The sequence below is a fragment of the Nasonia vitripennis genome, chromosome 3 (assembly GCF_009193385.2).
Source record: "Nasonia vitripennis strain AsymCx chromosome 3, Nvit_psr_1.1, whole genome shotgun sequence".
Lineage (NCBI taxonomy): Eukaryota > Metazoa > Arthropoda > Insecta > Hymenoptera > Pteromalidae > Nasonia > Nasonia vitripennis.
In genome coordinates, this window is record NC_045759.1 from 7,481,987 (window position 1) to 7,500,551 (window position 18,565).

At 49.3% G+C, this 18,565-nt stretch overlaps 2 protein-coding genes across 4 annotated transcripts in view; one reads left to right on the plus strand and one right to left on the minus strand.

The window, feature by feature from the left end:
* Positions 1–18,565, minus strand: part of Ndufs7 (NADH dehydrogenase (ubiquinone) Fe-S protein 7, 20kDa) — a 73,971-nt gene that overhangs the window by 14,648 nt on the left and 40,758 nt on the right. The gene's annotated exons all lie outside the window — the stretch shown is intronic.
* Eyg (eyegone) lies at positions 2,604–15,611 on the plus strand. Of its 3 annotated transcripts, none has more exons than XM_016983220.3 (6): positions 2,604–5,485; positions 7,790–8,014; positions 13,030–13,170; positions 13,744–14,178; positions 14,599–14,783; positions 14,905–15,211. In XM_016983220.3, exons 1-6 carry the CDS (start codon positions 4,972–4,974, stop codon positions 15,088–15,090), a joined length of 1,686 nt encoding a protein of 561 aa, XP_016838709.1. In that variant the 5' UTR covers positions 2,604–4,971; the 3' UTR covers positions 15,091–15,211. The 3 variants fall into 3 exon arrangements, with proteins under 3 accessions (XP_016838709.1, XP_016838708.1, NP_001107659.1); XM_016983219.3 differs by having other exon boundaries at positions 4,608–5,485; positions 14,602–14,783; positions 14,888–15,611; NM_001114187.1 differs by having other exon boundaries at positions 4,975–5,485; positions 14,888–15,340.

An 18,565-nucleotide genomic window follows, 5' to 3' on the forward strand; every position in this document is an offset into this window, starting at 1 on the left:
GCGTGAACGCTGTGGTATATACACTGCATGCACGCATCCTTATTAAATATTAATTCCTCGGTAATTTTGCATTTATTCATGGCTGAGATTGATGCCGGTTACGCGAGGCGTGAAAGACAATGAGAGGAGTATTTTGTATATGATTTCTTTTTTTTTCTTTGTCGTATACTACTGCATACGTTATAGTTCGGTAATTGGGAGATTTTAGATATGTGCCTATACTATTGTTTTGCGGCGAGAGACTGTTAGCTTTCGAATTTTCGAGGTATTGTCTGTTTGTGGGGCTTGAGGCCCTTTGTTGGAAGTGATGTGCGCGGCTATAGTTTTAGAAACTTTTACACCTAGTGTTGTGAAAGTTTTCCTTGGACTGTAAAGTGTTGATATGCGTTATTAATATTCTGTTTACTGCAAATGAAGAAAGCGGTGTATTTTTAGAGCGTATTCGTATATTTTTTATTGGAAAATTCATTTGTTGCTCTATTATATATCGTTATGACGATGGTAATTTTTTGTTTGTGGTGTAATAAATTTACAAGTTTCTTTCATTCAAAATGACACATTATTGTTTTAATTGTGATGCAATACCCAGTAGCAGCAACGATGATCTAAATAGCCGTAATATCAAGCATTGATGGCTTTACGTCTAAATATATTCAAATAGTATATTCCATGAAAAGGTATCTGTCTATAAACGTGTCCCTTATACTCTTTTATAATATACTGTCTCAGCTGGTTTCGGGTTGCGGAAGATTGAGTCGACGATAACCCAAAGGAACTTTTTTTAATCCTACGTTCGGACACCTATTCTCCGAAGTGTCGATCTTGTGGCTGTATTGAAGTTGATCATCCAAGTGACTCTGAATCAAAATTTTTGAATTCTTAGAGTAGCTACTGTTTCACAAGTGTAAACATAATTCGTAGCGATCGAATTTCTTCAGTCCTTGGCTAAAATTTGAACTACGCAAGGCTGCGTAGCTTTTTCCGTGCATTTGAATCTTGAAAAATGTTTCTTTCTCTTCATTATGTGTGAAAAATACTCTTTTTAAGGCAGATTGAATTTGAAATAATTATTTACGTTCTTGTTGAATGACTTATTGCAGTATCGATGACTCAGAGCTATTCATAGAGCAATCCTTAATTAACTACGAGTTAAAAAAAAATGCTATGCTCCACTAATTATTTTTCAAAAGCTCAAAAAATCAAAAGTATCAAAGCTATAAGCATAAGATCATCGATCAAAAACCAAGCATAAAAAACAAATTTTTCCACATCCCAACCCACCATCGCGCCTCACCTCTATAAAACCACCCACGCAATGCACCTCCGCTCGGAACCTCTCCAAGGCTCATATCCACTGAGCGAGGCACCCCTGGCCGTCGATTATACAGCCAACACGAAACAAGTAGCCACTACCGCCGCCGCCACTGCTGCAACCCATGCAGTACTTCGCAGCTCATGCATATTCCGCGCTATCGCGCGCGCGGGCAGCAAACCGCGACCAAAAAGAGAGAGAGAGAGAGAGAGAGAGAAAAACGAGCAGGTAAAGAGGAGAAAAAAAAAATTCTACCGGCAACGCCTCCACCCTCCGTGGGAGCGCGCCTAGAGCTCATTATATTCAAAATGGCGAGCGCGAGCCGTCCGCTGCAGAGCAAGAGCGAGTAAATCCATTCGCGCGCGAAGAAAATCTGCAATGCCTGCGCCATTTTGCTTAATCCGCCAGGGGGAGAGCCGTGTGTGTATATGTATGTATGTATGCGGGATACATGCAGAGAGGCGAATCGATAGACCAATGGCTTGCGTGCTTGCGAGCTTTGCACGCACGCGGGGCGAGCAGCAATTTAGCTGATTCATTCTTGCCGCATGATTTATCAGGACGCTTTTGCATGTGCGCGGCTCTGGCTGTAGCTTTCTCTCTCTCTCTCTCTCTCTCTCTCTCTCTCTCTCTCTCTCCGCAATGCATACGCGTGTTTTATTCATATGCACATGTACGCGCTGCTGTATGTGAGGGGGTGGGAAAAACGAAGGCGCGTCGATTGAGGCTGATGGGATAATGGACAGTTGTGCGGGGGGAGATTTTATAGACGAGGATGGATGAGAGAGAGTGTTGAGTCTCAATTTCGATATGAATGCTTTATCAACTGTCGTCTTGGCTCGATTCGTCGCCTGCGGTGTGGTTTTTCCTGGAAGGCGCGATTACTTTTTTAAAATGTTTCACCAACAGCTGATCCCGTGTCCGAGTACCTATGAGATTTTTTAATTTTTAATATTTTGTTTGGATATACATAAGCGACCAATAAAAATTCAAAGAAAATTAATAATACACGAGTGTAAATATGTATGAGCGTAGTGTAGGAACTAATGCCGAAGTGATTGCATAAATTATGACCAGCTACGCCTATGCACTTGTCTCCCTAGTTTAGCTGTACATCGCGTATGAAATATTAAAATTAATACGCACTACCATCAGGCGCGCGTCTATTTCATTTCTCGTAAAATTTCACGGCTATAACCATATCATAAAACATTATACACCGCATTATAAAAAGTATATTATATAAACTTGCCGCTATATATAGACGGCGTGTGAGATCAGTCGGTGAAAATTTAATGAGTCGTGTAAGTGTTTGCCGAACACCGTTAGATGGTGCATTAGTGAAATTTTAGAATAAATTATTTTTATACGTAAATTTCATTTCATGATCATTAATTAGAAGCATATTTCAGGAAGTTCGTATTATCCGATTTAGGAATAAGGAACTAATTCAAGAGACAGAAAAGCTTATGCAATTTTCTGAATCATTTGGAATACCTCAATGACGAGACATTAACAAAAGTACTAATTCCAATTTCACATGGCGTCTTAGGGAGAATCACATTTTCGGAATTTCTTTTACTCTTTCAATAGAGTCAAATATCTGAATTGAATGTTTTTCGCCACAAGAATATCTGGATCTTTTATCTGAAATCATTACTTTTCATAACTCGACCTTTCACAAGTCTCAAATGAAGCAAAACAAAACGAGAATATCAAGAATTGAAAACTTACATATACCTGCGGCCCTACTCGATCGAATAAAACGTCGCCTCGCACGCGTGAAAAATTCGAGCATCACTATATTCCAACTCCAAGCGCTGGCAACAGTAGTCGAAGAAGCAAGAATTATAATCAAACTCGAAAAGTTGAAAAAAAAAAAAAAATAGAAGAAGGAAAAGGTGTTCAGCAACAATAGCCCGCGCATCACTCGGAGCATGCAATCTCCCCTGATGCGCATAACCGGGAAATTAAACACAGCCGCGGCTACGCCGTCGCCCGATTAGCCTATGAATGGGAATCAAGCCAAGATAAGCAGTCACACACAAAACCCACGATCTGTGTGCAAACTGCACAGTAGCAGCCTGCGCTGCTCTTACAAAGCCCATCTAAGTCAACATTAACCAAACGACGAAATTCCATCTCTGGCGATGCGCCTCGTGCGCCGCGCAAACAAGATTCCATCGCACACGACTTTACTCATGTCTGCGACGATTATACTCTGATGTCGTGTGACGTTATGTAAGCGTAGGAGCGAAGAGTCTTTTGTGCCTGGACTCGAGGGTTTTACACCCTTTTGTGTGTGTGTGTGCGCGTGTGTGGATATAAGGGGAGAAGGATGAGCGCGACTGGGGGAGTCGGGCGAAAAATAAAACCTGTTTCGCGAGAGGCTGTTGCGTGATCAGAGAGATCGACTCTTTGATTTTGGTTAAGTGGTTGGGAGGATGAGGATATTTGTGATATTAACGGTAAGTCCATCTCGATGTTCAAAAATCTGTAGTGAAAAAACTAAATCGTCCAACTTAATCATCAGCCGCTCAATGCAACAAAATCTAGAAAAACCGTAGGAATCCTCTAGACACACGGAAAATCAGCTCTACTCTAATGACGGACAGCTACGACTTGACAACGACTTGACGGAAGCTCCCCCCTCTCTTTCTAACATCAGAGCAGCAAATCTGTCGGATGCAATTATTATCCGTCTCAGGAATCTATAACGATGCATCGAACCGTTACACATAATCAGCGGCAAATCGTCCGCGACATTCTCGGATGTGCGTAATAGTCCCCGCGTAATAGAAAAAAAAAAATAAATAAATAAATAAATAAATAAAATAAACCAAGAACGTATAGTGCCACATGTGACAGCGAGCTATTACTTAATAATTCCAGCCTATCCACACACACACACACACACACACACACAGTCACTCCGGGCGTCGCGTACAGCCATTAAAAGAAAAGCGAGCGTACTTATGAGTGTACGATATAATGCGAGAGAAAAAATAAAGCGATGAATATATAATAATGAAGCGACGGCAGCAGCTACTCTCCGCAGCGCACGATCCGGAAATCAATTGAAGCTCCCTTGCGGGCAGCTCGCTTTGCATCGGAGCTCGCGCGGAGAGTGGGGCCGCGTATAAGGTGGGAGAGTATACACACACACACACACACACGTGAGAGTCGCGCATGACTACCTGACGGATGGGTGGGCGTCGCGCAGCCGCACGGCCAATTGGCCGGTTCTCCAGGCCTAATGGTGGGTAGGCGGGTGCAGCCAGTGCCGCGGATGCGCGCACCTACTGCCCTTTCGTTTCTCTTTCCTTCTCTCGCTCTCCCTCTCTCTCTCTCTCTCTCTCTCTCTCTCTCTCTCTCGCTCGCCTCAGACACTCGAGAAGCGAGCGAGCGCAGGTAGGCAGTCAGGCATCGATTAGCAGAGAGTCTTGGGCACGCACGCTCGCAGCTTCGCTCCTCTCGCGTCGCTCTCGTATATTTTCACGTACTCGCGAGCGAGATGCCAGGCGCCGCGAGCCCGTCCTCTACCTCCTCATCGTCATCGTCCTCGTCGAGAGTGTCGGCCCTCTGAGCTCTGCCTGCTGGGCATCGAGGAATCCATAAGTGTCGAGGAAGCAGCCGGAGTAGCATAGCCTCGAGGTGATATGATGATAGGCGGCGGTGTCGCGACGCCACCTGGACAAGCCAAGTCCGCAGCGGCGGCTTGCGAGCTGCCCCAGAATCACCAGGAGTCGGCGGCGGCCAAAGCTACGACTATGCTCCTCGAGGACAGGATAGGAAGCGCGAGTGTCAGTAGTGCCGGTGCTAGTGCTGCGGAACCGACCAGTCCCCTCAGGACTAACAGTCGCGAGGACAGCAACAACAACAACAACAACAACAGCAACAACAACAACAACAGTGGGAATCACAGTAGCGGGAACAGTAGCAACGACGAGGAGACGACGACGGCGCAGACGACGAGGCGCAAGTGCAACAGTAGCGGCGGCAGCAGAGAGGAGAGAACGACGGAGAGCAGTAGTGCGGGACAGCAGCCGAGTGTGGCCAGACCATGGGAGCACCGTCACACGGCCCAGCCGACGGCCGCGCAAATAGCCGCTGTCGCCGCGGCGCATCAGCATCACCAGCAGCATCTGCCACTCGCGCCTGCGTTGATCGAGGGTGAGTTTTTGATGCTTTGTATTTTTATTTTTTTGCAACTGTTCTGTCTGACGTCCCGCGCTAATTCGCTCATTAGCCCCTTTATAACAAACCGATCGATTCTCCGCCTCGATAAATCGCTCTACCCGACGATCACCTCACCTGCGCCGACAAGCAAGCCCGAAGCAGCTCTTAAAAAAAGCGCAGCTCTCCGCACTCTCTTATCACCTGACAGAGCTAATTCATCGAGTATACGCGACAATTGCAGTCATACCTATCCCTATATACAACTTAGCAACCGGCAGGCGATCACCGCGACGATACATAATTGCCGCTTTACACGCGCGTCTACAGCGATATATTATATAATATACATTTATACATCGCGCGCAGAGTTAACAAGGATGAATATTTCATGAGCCGCGCGCATCGCTCTCCCGTGTTTACACTGTCCTCCATCCACAGCAGCAGCTAAGAGAGAGAGAGAGAGAGAGAGAGAGGGAAAAGACTCTCTCTCTCTCTCTCTCGCGCGCTCACGTATATCGCATAAATACAATCGGCCTGTAATTAATTAGCGATAACGATCGGATCGGCTTGCGATTTTCGGTAGGCGCGCGATATTCCCCTGTATATACTGCAGCTACACCCCAAAGCGGAGATAATCTAAATTACAAGGTGGCGACGAGAGCCACCAGCCGGACCCAGCGAATCAAAGATAATTGAGCCTCGCACCACGACTCTCTGTCTGTGTGTACACACTGACGCACGAACGAACGAAAGAGAAAGAGAGAGAGAGAGAGAGAGAGAGATGGTATCGCAGGCGCGCGCGCCTTTTCGCGAACAACTGCCGCCGCCGCTGCACGCTCGTAAAAGACGAGGCGGTTTGTCCTGGATTTGCACGTCGTTTCGGGCCTTGATTTACCGGCTGCGCTTTTTTTTATACACTCCTTCGTCGAGCTTTTTCGGTGAGAGAGAGAGAGGGGGGGGGGGGAGGAGGAAACGAGGAGGAGAATCCAGCGTGTACGGGCGCCGGCGCGCGTGATTGAAAAAAAAAGAGGAGTCGAGAGGCTTTTTATGATTTTTCGACAATTTCTCGCGCTCCTCGTCGGTAGCTTGATTGAGACGTCGTCGTCGCGCCGAAAAAGTGGCAAAAAGCCGCAGCTGTGGGAATCGCGTCTCTCACTCTCTCACCCACAATCGACGAGTGCGTGCGAGAATTTTATTGCCGGGACTTGGCGATTATATCGGGAGAGTAAGAGGAGGGACACACACGCGAGAGGCATTTCAATTAGGGGCCCACGTCTCTCTCCGGGCCTACTGTCCCCAATTAGCCGCTTTCTTCCAATTATATTCCTATACGTATATACCTTACATACAAGCATATGGATCTCTCTCTCTCTCTCTCTCTCTCTCGAGGAGTCGATCGCCCGGAACAAATTCTCCTTGTCTCCGCGGCCGTTTTCCTAGTCGATCTCTGGGCCATCGGCTCGTTCCAGGTACGAAACCCTAGAACACAGGAGATGCTCGCTTCTCCGAAGCCTCCTCTTTATTTTTCATTCGCGCCCTGTATGCGTGTACACACACACACATCTACCAACGATCGGCGAGAGGCCCAATTGAATCGGACGACGGCAGCAGCTCTCGCGAGATGAGAATGAGCTGGCGGTGAGAGAGAGAGAGAGAGAGAGAGAGAAAAAAAGGCCGCGCGGCTTTAATCGAGCAATCATGACTGCGTATTCGTCATTGTCTATAGATATACGTAAGACAGGGCTTCTCGCGGGTCGCGCGCGCCTGGATTTCGGCTGAAAATCATTTGTAATCGAGGAAGCGTGTCCAAGGCAAATTAAACTTTCGAGCCCGAGCGTGCCAAATCGTTTAGCCGGCTTTTTTCTCCTTCGCCGCTGCTGCTGACCGGCGGACCCTTAATCATTTAGCCGCTGACTTGCACAAGGTACACAAACGACGATGCCTACCGGTCGCGAGAGCAGCGGCCTATTGTTGTGCGTGGATGCTGCATATGCCTGCGCGCTAATTTGCCTAGGAGCTAATTTTCGGTCGGTGATTCTTGCGGTCGACGTCGATCGCTGTGATTATACGGCCGCGGTTATATACCTCCGGACCAAAACAGCCTTTTGTATTATGGGTTATGCGCAGTGTGTATAGGAGGGGGAGAGATCGTTTTCCAATCGGGCTAATGATTTTATTAGGAAGCGATTAATTCTCGCTCGCTGCAAAGTCCGATGTAATTTATCGCTGAGATAAACGCACTTATAAAATATTCATCGAATTGCTATAATCTCATTTACCCGAAATTCTCCGTCACAGGTATCAGCCTACCCAACTGCGGCGCCGGCCTCTTCAGCACAAGCGGCACCACCAGCGGCGCCGGCGGCAACAGCAACAACAACAGCAGCAGCGGCGGCACAGGCGGTTCGCGGCAACGAATGCTCGAGCTGTCGCACGGCCTCGGCGCCTTGAGGCACTATAACGACCTGGCGAATCACGTTTTATCGCTGAACCAGCAAGGTGCCGTCGTCACCAAACTATTGGGTGAGCGCTCTCTCTCTCTCTCTCTCTCTCTCTCTCTCTCTCTCTCTCTCTCTTATCCTTTTCGCCTAACGGCTCTTCTTTCTCCGGCGATTAGCCGGATACTTATGCTCGGCGGTAACGCCCGGAATTAGCATACAGCTTCGGTCTTAGAAAAGTCCAGCTCTATATACTTCCTCTCTGTGTATGCAGATCAGTCGAGGCTCGCTCGAAGAAATTGTTTTCCCATCGCGCAAGGCGTCGTTTTAATACAACCGATTACCGGCTGCAGCGGGTTATACGTCTCCTCGCAAAAACGTCTCCGGGAGAGCCGCGAGAATTCAAATTACAGGCCGTTCGCGTATATGTAAGCTCGTTAGCACCTATTCCCGGAAGTCGCGCATTAACGAGCCTCCCCCGAAATAAAAAATTCGGTGTATAGCTTTTATGCGAGCTTATTCTCGCGCTCGCTTTATTACAATGTCTGAGTATAAGCTGTAGGTAGATCGCTCGAGTATATTTTCGGGTGGAATTTGTACGCCGAGAGTGTATGACATCAGCGCAATTAGCGCGTCGGAATCGCGCGGGATTAAATTGCCCGTGAAACAATCGCGAGCGCAAACACGCACAGTGTGCTCTATAAAACAGCTACAAAGAAGCTCGCGCGCGGGAGGCCTTGTCGATTCTACGCGTCGGTCTTTGTCTGATCGCCAGATGTTTCGACGACGACGACGATCTCGGTTGTGATTTGCCGCTGGAGACACCTATATATATGCCTAAAATGGAGGTTATTTTGATGACTCGACGAAAGGCACTAGCTCTCTTCTCACCTCGCTGAAAAAAATTACCGCGCGCACATTCTCTCTCTCTCTCTCTCTCTCCCGGAGTAAAGAGCACAGCCCCCTCGCTATAAAAGTTTCCTCTCGTCGGAAGCAGCTTCGCACCTCTTTGTTTATCATCTCTCTCTCTCTCTCTCTTTCACACGCACACCTACACAGCTCTAATGGCGAAGGGGCGTAAGGTAGCCGCGCGCATCTCTCTGCTCTGCGCGCTCGGCTCTCGTTCGAAAAAAAAGCCGCACTGGACCGACTACTCTTCGCTCTCCTCGTTAACTTTACGAGCTGCTCGTAAAAATCCCGTTCTCTCTCTTTCTCTCTCTCTCTCTCTCTCGCTCACTGCGCTATCTCTTGGTAGTGTTTTTCGAACGTCTTCATCTCGCTCTCTCGCGGCTCTCTCGAGTTGGGCTCGCGCACAAGAGGTGAATATAATGCGCCGTAATCGCTCGGCCAATTACTTAACGCCGCGCAGATCAATCTCTCGAGCGCTCTTTTTACCTGCGCGCGAGCTTTCGCCGATAGTATCTCTGCTCTTTCATGTGTGTGTGTGTGTGTGTGTGTTTGTACGTGTATCTCTCTCCGACCCTCTATTATTTATTTACCGAGTCCGCTCCCGTAAGCGCGCTCGCTATTTCTCCCGAGCTAACAGCTCATTAATTAGCATAATCGCCGAGAGGGAAGAGGATTCGGCGCGCGTGTGCGTATTTCATCGTGCGTTATATCTACTCGCCGCCGAGAGCGAGAGACACGGCTTTCCAGTTTTGCGCTATCGTGCGCGATGGAAAGTGAAAACTACTTTTGGAATTATATCTCCGTAATAACTCTTGTACACACGTACTCGGTATGTTGAATCGGTTTCGGGGCGTCGTCGGCGTCTCTGACGAATATATCAATGCAGTGCTCGCGATTGCTTACGAATTTTCGTACGAAAAATTACTGCGTCGCAATAATTCACCAGTCGAACTACTGGTAGTGTATGAAGCACAGAGAGATAGAGAGAGAGAGAGAGAGAGAGAGAGAGAGAGAGAGAGAGAGAGAGAGAGAGAGCAACAGCTGCTGTGTACGAATTATGCAAAGCGATAGATAGCGCGATATCAAAAGTGCCGCGATCGCTATATAGGACGACGACGAGTCGCAAATCGATTTATCAGAGTACACAACAATCGCGGCGTTATCGCTCGCCGCGAGCGCAAAAGCGATAAAAGCCCGCGCGCGCGCGCGCTCGGGTACTAATAAGCCAAGAGAGAGGTCTTTTATTTTTTGAAGGTTATTGCCTGGATATATAGACACGCGTGTAGTTCGTTTTAGCCGATATGGTAGGTGTGTATGTAAGTGGTGGAAAACCAGATTGTTGAGAGAGAGAGGCGTTTCCTTTCGTCGAGTCGTCGCGCCGCGGGTTATCCGGTTGCTAAGCCCTTGCGGATTTAAATTTTACATGAGTTTTGCTTCGTTGCTTTATTGCCCTTGGCTTGTTATACGTTATATATATATTATGTACTTCTCGCGCGAGCTGATGTGTTCGATAAGTGTTCGATGGGGGAGCGATGATGGAGGATGTTTGGGATGTGATTATTTTAAAGATAAATGGGTGGATTGATATTAAAAATTTTCATTTTTACAATAGCGATACTGCGTTGAAAAAATACCGATTGCACAATTTCTAAAAACGCTCACGTATAATCAACTTAAAAATCAAACTTAAAAGCAACTTGCAGCCAATTAGCCCCAATCACTCAGCCTAGCCGGAATCATCAATAAAATCACGCCATATATACACTATACACAAACTTGGATCCCAGCCACACTCCCACACACACACACACACAGAGAGACAAAGAGGCAATTGGGTCATTTACCCTATTCGCTCAAGCGGCTCGTCGTCGTCGCCTCGGCCGCGAATTACCCCGTCGACGTGAGCTCGCGCGCGCGAGAGAGAACCCTTGTCTCTACTTTATTTGTATACACACGACTTTTACACCTATATCTACACGCTAATCCAATTGAATGAAGCCCGCATTCCTCTCGACGCTATACGTACACCTTGTACGTGTATGCACGCATAGTTAAAACGACCGAAGAGCTTTAGACGCCGCGATGTTATGGTCCTACGGCGCTTTTTCGTAGCCACTACCGCCGCCGACGAGCGCGAAGATCGGGTTGCTCCCGACCGCGATTTGAAGTTTCTCTGCGGTCTCTGAGCTGTCGCGTACGATCAAGATAATTATATATGGGCGCGACGAGGTGGAACTAAACAATTTCTCACCCCTGCAGCTCCTATTGTGTGCAGGCACCTATATATATATACTGCATGCTGAGAGGATCTTTGCTTCTCCGGTTACAGGATATGTATGTTCGATTAGGCGCCAAGGGCTCTGAGGTAATTTCGCGCGGAGAACGTTTGCAGATGGTTATAAGTGTAATTCGAATTTTAACGGAATACGAAAGCGCGATGCGGTTTCGATCCTTTGAAAATTCCCTCGTCGTTGCGCAATGAGCGTCGGCGGCTCACGATATTCCGGGCTCGTTGCGAAATGCGGCATATGCTTTTATAAGCGCATCGAAATTATAATACGGCTATCCCCTGCGTCCAAGTTTTCTTCGATCTCTCTCTATATGTATATAATAAACGGCACTCGATATACTCGATCGCGAAAATTCTGCAGCCGTTAAACTTTATACGCAGCGGCAAGTGACTCTCGTATACAATTCAATTTTTGTCCGATAAAAATTCCATAATATAAGTACACACACACACACACACGTATACACCGAAAGCGCGTAACGGTTCGACACACACGCTGTACTTATTCTTATATTCGCACCTTCTATGCAGTAGTTAAGGTATTTCCAGCGAGCGAGGCATAAAGTCGCATCGTTAAACGGCGCCTGGCCCATAAATAAGCCTACTCTTGATTCTCGATACACACACACACACACAGACACGGGACTAGATCGAAACCGACCGATAAGTCGCCGTCGCGTCCTTACAACGCGGTGTACAGACACACGCAACCAGTCGATTATCTAAAATTGTCGCCGATCATCGATTATTAGTGTGTGCTCGAATGTATGGAGCGAAATTATCTCTCTTACATTCAAGCTTTAAATAATCCGTGGCGTGCGCGCTTGCGAGCGTAAAAAAAAAAAACGCCGAGAGAAGCGAGCGCGTTTGTTCTGGGCCCCGAGGCGATGGGTTTGACTGTCTTTTAAAGAACTGCTTCTTCTTCCTCTCTCTCTCTCTCTCGGCTCGTTCGCGATTTTTCGGAACCCGCGCGCGGCTATTCAATATGCGTAATTTCAGTAATAAGCTCGCAGCCTGATTATACGCTTTATACGCGTATCATGCTCCCTTATACTCGCGAGCATGGAAAATCTTGGCGACGCTTACGCATACTTATATTGTTATACACGCAGCGGTTAATGAGCAGGTCGCGCGAGGTCTCTCTCTCTCTCTCTTTCTGTCTCGTGAGCGACTAATTGAAAGAGCCGGAGACGCCGATCGCGTGGAGAAATTCTCTTTTTTTCTTCTCTCTCGCATATCGCGTTGTTCGATTCGAGAGAGTCGCTCACGCGAGGTCAAGCGCCTGTACATGTATATATTATACTCGCGCGCGCGCGCGCGCGCAGTATAATTGACCGATTTGCGCGGTTTCCTTTATTAAATGCTACACACGAGCGGGCCTCGCGAGTATAGCCTTCGCGGAGCGAGCGCGAACAAAAGGGCCGGGGAATTTCGCAGGAGCTGCCCATTAGCACGCACTCGCTCTTGCGGCTCTGTATCTCTTGTGTGCCGTGAGAGCGCACGCGAGAGTCTTGCTTTTCTGCTGCTGCTGTGCGCGACACGCTATTATTTTTATATTAATAACGCTTCGGTTATATGGGCAGCCGAGAGCGTATATGGACGAGCAGGTATACAGCTGTATAATGCTGCTCTGAGGTGAGTAGGTTTTACGAGCAGCAGATTTTATGTTTATAACATTTTCAGTTACACACAATAATCCATAGAAAAATCCCTACACACCACATCTCGCTCCGATCAGCCTCACGCGAGAGCACATTATACTTTCCTCTTCACCCCTCTCTCTCTCTCTCTCTCTCTCTCTCATCACCTCACGCCATATGCACATTCCCGCAAGGCAGCATCAAACACGTATACATACAGCGGGTATACTGATTTGCCCTGTTCTGGTCTCCGTGTTGCAGGCACCCTCCGCCCACCGGGTCTCATTGGCGGCAGCAAGCCCAAGGTAGCGACGCCCGCGGTCGTGTCCAAGATCGAGCAGTACAAGCGGGAGAACCCCACCATATTCGCCTGGGAGATCCGGGAGCGATTGATCTCCGAGGGTAAGCATATATACATTATACATATACGTGTATACCTATCACGCGGGCTGCTGAACGCGTCGAGTCTGTAGCGCAGAGGTTCGACCTTCTTTTAAACTGTTTATTGCAAAAATTATACTTACCTATACGTAAATTCCTCAAAAATTCAAATCATCCGCGCACTCAAAGCCTTGCGTAATAACGACTCCGGACACGCGCGTGGAAGGTAGAGAGCGATTTTTCAGGCATTTTTTCTCTCTCTCTCTCTCTAAACGCCACGCGGCAATTACCCGCTCTCTTTTCGTCGTTCTGTTATTTGGGGAAAGGCCGGAATTGGAGCGGTTAAGCAGGCCTATTTAATCTGATTAACGTTCGCGTGCGCTTGGCCGAGCTATGTCGGAGTATAACGATTTTTTTCTTCCTTCGCTCGCCGCGTTTCGACGAGTTCGCTGAAGCCATTATGTTTCGGTCGCTGCTTTCTGCCCGTGATTGGGCAGAAGCGTTTAGCCGCGACCGATTATTCAATAGGGCTCACGTTCGGGCACGTGTTAATCAAGCCGAGGAATTTCTACAAGTATTAACTCGAACTTCCAGGCGTTTGCAGCAACGCGACGGCCCCGTCGGTCAGCAGCATCAACAGGATCCTGCGCAACCGAGCAGCCGAGCGCGCTGCCGCGGAATTCGCGAGGGCAGCTGGTTACGGGCTCTACGCGAGCGGTCCCAATCCCTACTTCAACTCCGGCCAGTCGCAGTCCCAGTCGCAGTCCCAGTCTCAATCGGCCCACCAGACGTCCTCGCATCCGACGTCCGGCAGTTGGCCCGGTGCTCCGGGAGCCCACGCTGCTCATCCGTGGCTCTTTCCCGGCGGTCTGCCGGCTGGACTCGCCGGTCCAGCCTCGGCTCTGCTGCTCCAGCCACCGCTACCGTCGGCGGCGGCTGCTGCGGCTGCGGCGGCGGCCGCCGCAGCTGCCAGTCCCGAGCACGCGCTTCACGCCGTCGACGCCATCGCCAGGGGATACCTGCATCAGGGTGAGTTTTCTTGTTATTTTTATTTTCGAAACTGGAGCATCGAAGCGTCTCTACATAATCAATATCGATACGTCTGACACAAGCCGCTGGAAATATATCTCCCGGAGAATATACGACGACGTTAATCCCCGTGGAAATTATGTATGTCGCATAAACCCGCAATTAATCGCTGATCCGATAAGGCTATAATGAACGTCAGTATCAATTAAGTATTTCTCAATTATACATCGACTCATGAATACATCCGCGCGCGGACAAAACTTAATGACTTCCTCGCGAGCAATTATGCAACGATTATAAAAAGCGACGGCCGTTATAATTTACAACTCCGCCGAAGAAGGATATCGAAAATGGCGAGTTTCAAAAAAAATAAAAATAAATACATAAATAAATAAAAGAATTAAAAATCAACCTTTCCAGAAGGCGACGGAGAGGACGGCAGCCTCGACGGCTCGGAGCAGCCCAAGTTCCGGCGTAACCGCACAACCTTCAGCCCGGAGCAGTTGGAGGAGCTGGAGAAGGAGTTCGAGCGCTCGCACTACCCCTGCGTGTCGACGCGCGAGCGACTGGCCTCGAAGACCTCGCTCTCGGAAGCCAGGGTCCAGGTGAGAGATCACACGATATCCATATACAACTTCTCAGCGCTCGTCCCCGAAAACTCTCTCAGGCAGTGTGTGTCATCTAACTCGAGCTAACGCGTGACTCTTAGGTTTGGTTTTCCAACAGACGGGCCAAGTGGCGGCGTCACCAGCGCATGAACCTGCTCAAGCGTTCGCCGCCCCATCACCCAGCGAGCGGTACCAGCGGCGTCCCGGCCACCTCGTCTATCCCTACTGTTCCAGCGGTAGCAGCAGGACAGCCGCAGCAGCAGCAGCCCTCGCAATCGTCGCACTCTGCAGGCGGAGGCGCTAGGCTGGGCAGCGGCGAGAAGAGCGCCTTCCGCACGGTCGAGAGGGCCCAGAAGCCCTCGGCCTTCCGAGCCATCAGTCAGCTCCTCGCCGACGACTCGGAATCGAGACGACAGCAGCAGCAGCAGCAGCAGCAGCAGCCGATGGAGGAGGACAGCGAGGACGAGGAGATACAGGTGCAGGACTCGCCGGGAGCCTGGCGCGAGCGCTGGCTCGAGCAGCAGCCGCTCGAGCTGACGAAACACGACCGCTGACGCGGATTGACCAAGTTCGAGATTATATGCTAGTCCCGATTGTGCGCGCATATATATATATGACTCTGACTCTCTTCGCGAGTGTGATTTGTACGATAAGTTTGCCTCTAAGCTATGGTTCTACTAGTACTGCTGCATCGACGGTAGCTCGTGTAATAACTGTGTGTACGATAATGTATAAGAAAACTGTGTAATATTTCCTGTAAAAGACACACGACTATCTTTGACTATTTAAACGAAGCGCGTATATAAATCGTTTGTATGAAAGTAAGCCTCTTGTTTGTCTATATGCACTATCCCCAATTCTGCGCGGAGGCTCTCTCAGGGACGATTCCCTCGGTCTCTCGAGCTATTTTCAGAATTGAGACAAGACCGAGAGTGAGAGAGAACCTCTCGATTAACTCTCGAATCCAGGAATATTCGGAGAGGATCTGTTCGTGTAACGTGTCTCACTCCCTACTCTGCGTGCCGTACGGGAACTGGTTTCTCTCTTCTCCCGTGTCGCGCGCGCGCGAGAAAGATTAAGAGTCGCACTCAGCTCGCTCTCTCTCTCTCTCTCTCTCTCTCTCTCTCTCTCTCTCTCTCTCGCTCCCGGTACAAATTTCGCACGAGCTCGGCCGATCCGGCTATAAAGTCGAGCATTACACTCTCGATAAAGTCGCTTGAACGAGCGCCGCGTCGATTTGCATTTTTCCTTCGCACCTATTTCTCTCTCTCTCTCTCTCTCTCTCTCTCTCTCTCTCTCCAACGTCTTCTTCTCCTCCTCCACCTTCTGCTTCTTCGACGAGTGGCGTATCTCGAAGCGCGTCGATTTCGGGGCGGGAGTCCGAAATTTACGAGTCGCCGCAGCTCTCGATAGAAAGAGAGCTGCTGCTCTAGCGCAGACCGTAACAATTACTATCCGCGAGAGCGATCGGCGCGCGGAAGATTAACGATCTTGCGAGTGAGAGAGAGAGAGAGAGAGAGAGAGAGTGCGGGAAGACGAGGGGCACATTAAAGTCACCTCCTCCTTTTCCCAATGAGATACGGCCGCAGCGTGGGACGAGCGGAGTAGCTCCTCTATATGCACTAGAGCTTCGCACTCTCTAGCGCGCGCCGTGGCAGTAAAAGCCGATCGGGACCCGATATAGCTCGGCTAATTCGCGCGCGCGCGCGCGCGACCGGCAGCGCGCACGCCTCTACCTCGCGCCTCGAGCTCAATTAAGCGGAAAGCAGCCGCCGACCACTTGTTATTTCGGAGAGAGAGAGAGGCTCGTTGTCTGCTGCCGCCGCTGCTTTTGTCTCCCTCGCGTGAGCTCCGAGGTGTGTCCAGTCGAGCGAGCTCTCCTTCTCTCCGCTTCTTCTTCTTCTTCTTCTTCTTCTCTTTCTCGGCTGCTGCTGCTAGGATGCTGCTGCTGCTGCTGCTGCTGCTGCTGCTGCTGCGGCTGCTGCTGTCGGCGTGATGTACAGCGACAGGCTCGATAGCGTTACAACGGCTACTAACCCTTCTCTTGCGTTCTTGCGCCGAGGTTTTATCGAGCTCGTTCGTCGCTGCTCCTCCTACCGCGCGCGATGCAAAATTAGACGCTTTTTCCCGGCGCTTGCCGTGTGTGTGTGCGTGTACTCGTAGCTTGACGAAATCACGAGAGGGAGAGAGAAGCGACTTATCGGCCATTAGCATGTTTATAGGCCCGACCGGGCGCGAATTTATTTCCACTCAATTATCAACGAGCTGCGAGAATAAGAGCTGGGCTGCTACTTATACGGAGAGAGTTCTGGCTATCGCTGCTGCTGCTGCTGGTGTAGGTACTTATACACACCTCTTCTCCCACAATACATCGCTGCGAGCTTGTATGCGCGCGGCTCCTTTTTCCTTTTTCGTTCAGCGAGAGGGATCGTCGCGAGTTTGTATGGTATTGCGCTCGCGAGGTCTGCGTAATGAAAATGGAGCTGCCAATTGATTCCCAGAGCTGTTGCTTGTTGTGCGCATCTCTTCGCTTTTATTTATACGGCGCACGCGTTCGAAAATTCGAAGGCGAGACTTGTAAGGAAATATTCAAATCCGGCGGGTATATTAAAGCACAGCATTAGAGGACGCGGGAAAAAGTGGCAGTCACGCCTCGGGCCAATCAATCTTGCGCTCTATATACATCACGCTTCGTACTTACGCTCTCTCTCTCTCTCTCTCATATTCGTTCCGCGCGATAAGGATCGTCGAGAGAGCAGCTACTTCGTGCGCGTCTCTGATTCCCTCCCCCGCGTACGCCGGGGAATAAATTAGCGCGCGGGGCCGTAGAAGTGCAAAGGGTTCTCCAACTACGCGCTGTAAATATATGTGGAGCGAAGAATTAATTAGGATTCATAATTAGCGCCGTTCTATCGATCACTGTCTCGCCTCCTATATATACAGGTAAAAATCTTATAGGAGAGAGAGAGAGAGAAAGAGAGACACGCAGGACTTATCGATTACTACACCACTACCTCGAGGACAGCAGCAGCAGCCTCTCTCGAGAGAAAGAGAGACGTTTCGCCGCGAAAGCCATAAATTTACGCGCCCGCGCGCGCTGTGTTTCGGTTTTTTGCGGCTTTTTGCAGCAGCCGCCGTGTGTAAGTGTATAACGACGAGCTGCAGCGAGGATATACAACGAAAACGCCGGCTAATTATCGGACTGATTTTCGCTCTCGCGGAGACGTCTTGTAGTACGTCGAGCGCTCGATTGCAACTTTCTGGGAATCTTTATCTTCGGCGCAGGTGACCTTAGCGCGGCCGGGCGACTTTCCGATGCGTGAATCCTACAACATCTTCTATATCTATTTTGAAGCTTGATCCTTCGTATACGTAGTATAAGCCTGAGGTTATGCACTTCCGTCTTCATTGTGCGGTGAAGCTCGCGCCCGGCGAATTTCGGAATTTCTCGACACCTTCCTACGGCTTCCTTCGGCCTAGGATGATGAACACTGGGGTTCCAAATCGCGCATATCATTACACTCCCCCCGCTGTATCACACTGATCGAAGTCATACGTTACGCAGCGCCGTATACGCTCGGTAGCTACCTCGCGAGAGAACATAATATATAATATATCCCGGCATCACCGCGTATAATATATGAAAGCCGGCGGCGTTCGTGCCGAGAATGATTTCCCAGTAGCGCATATAACGCAAGAGCGGCTAACCAGCGGCGGATCGATTTTTGAACTTGCAGCGCGAGCAGCGAATTCCGATTTCCAATTATACCCCTCATCTT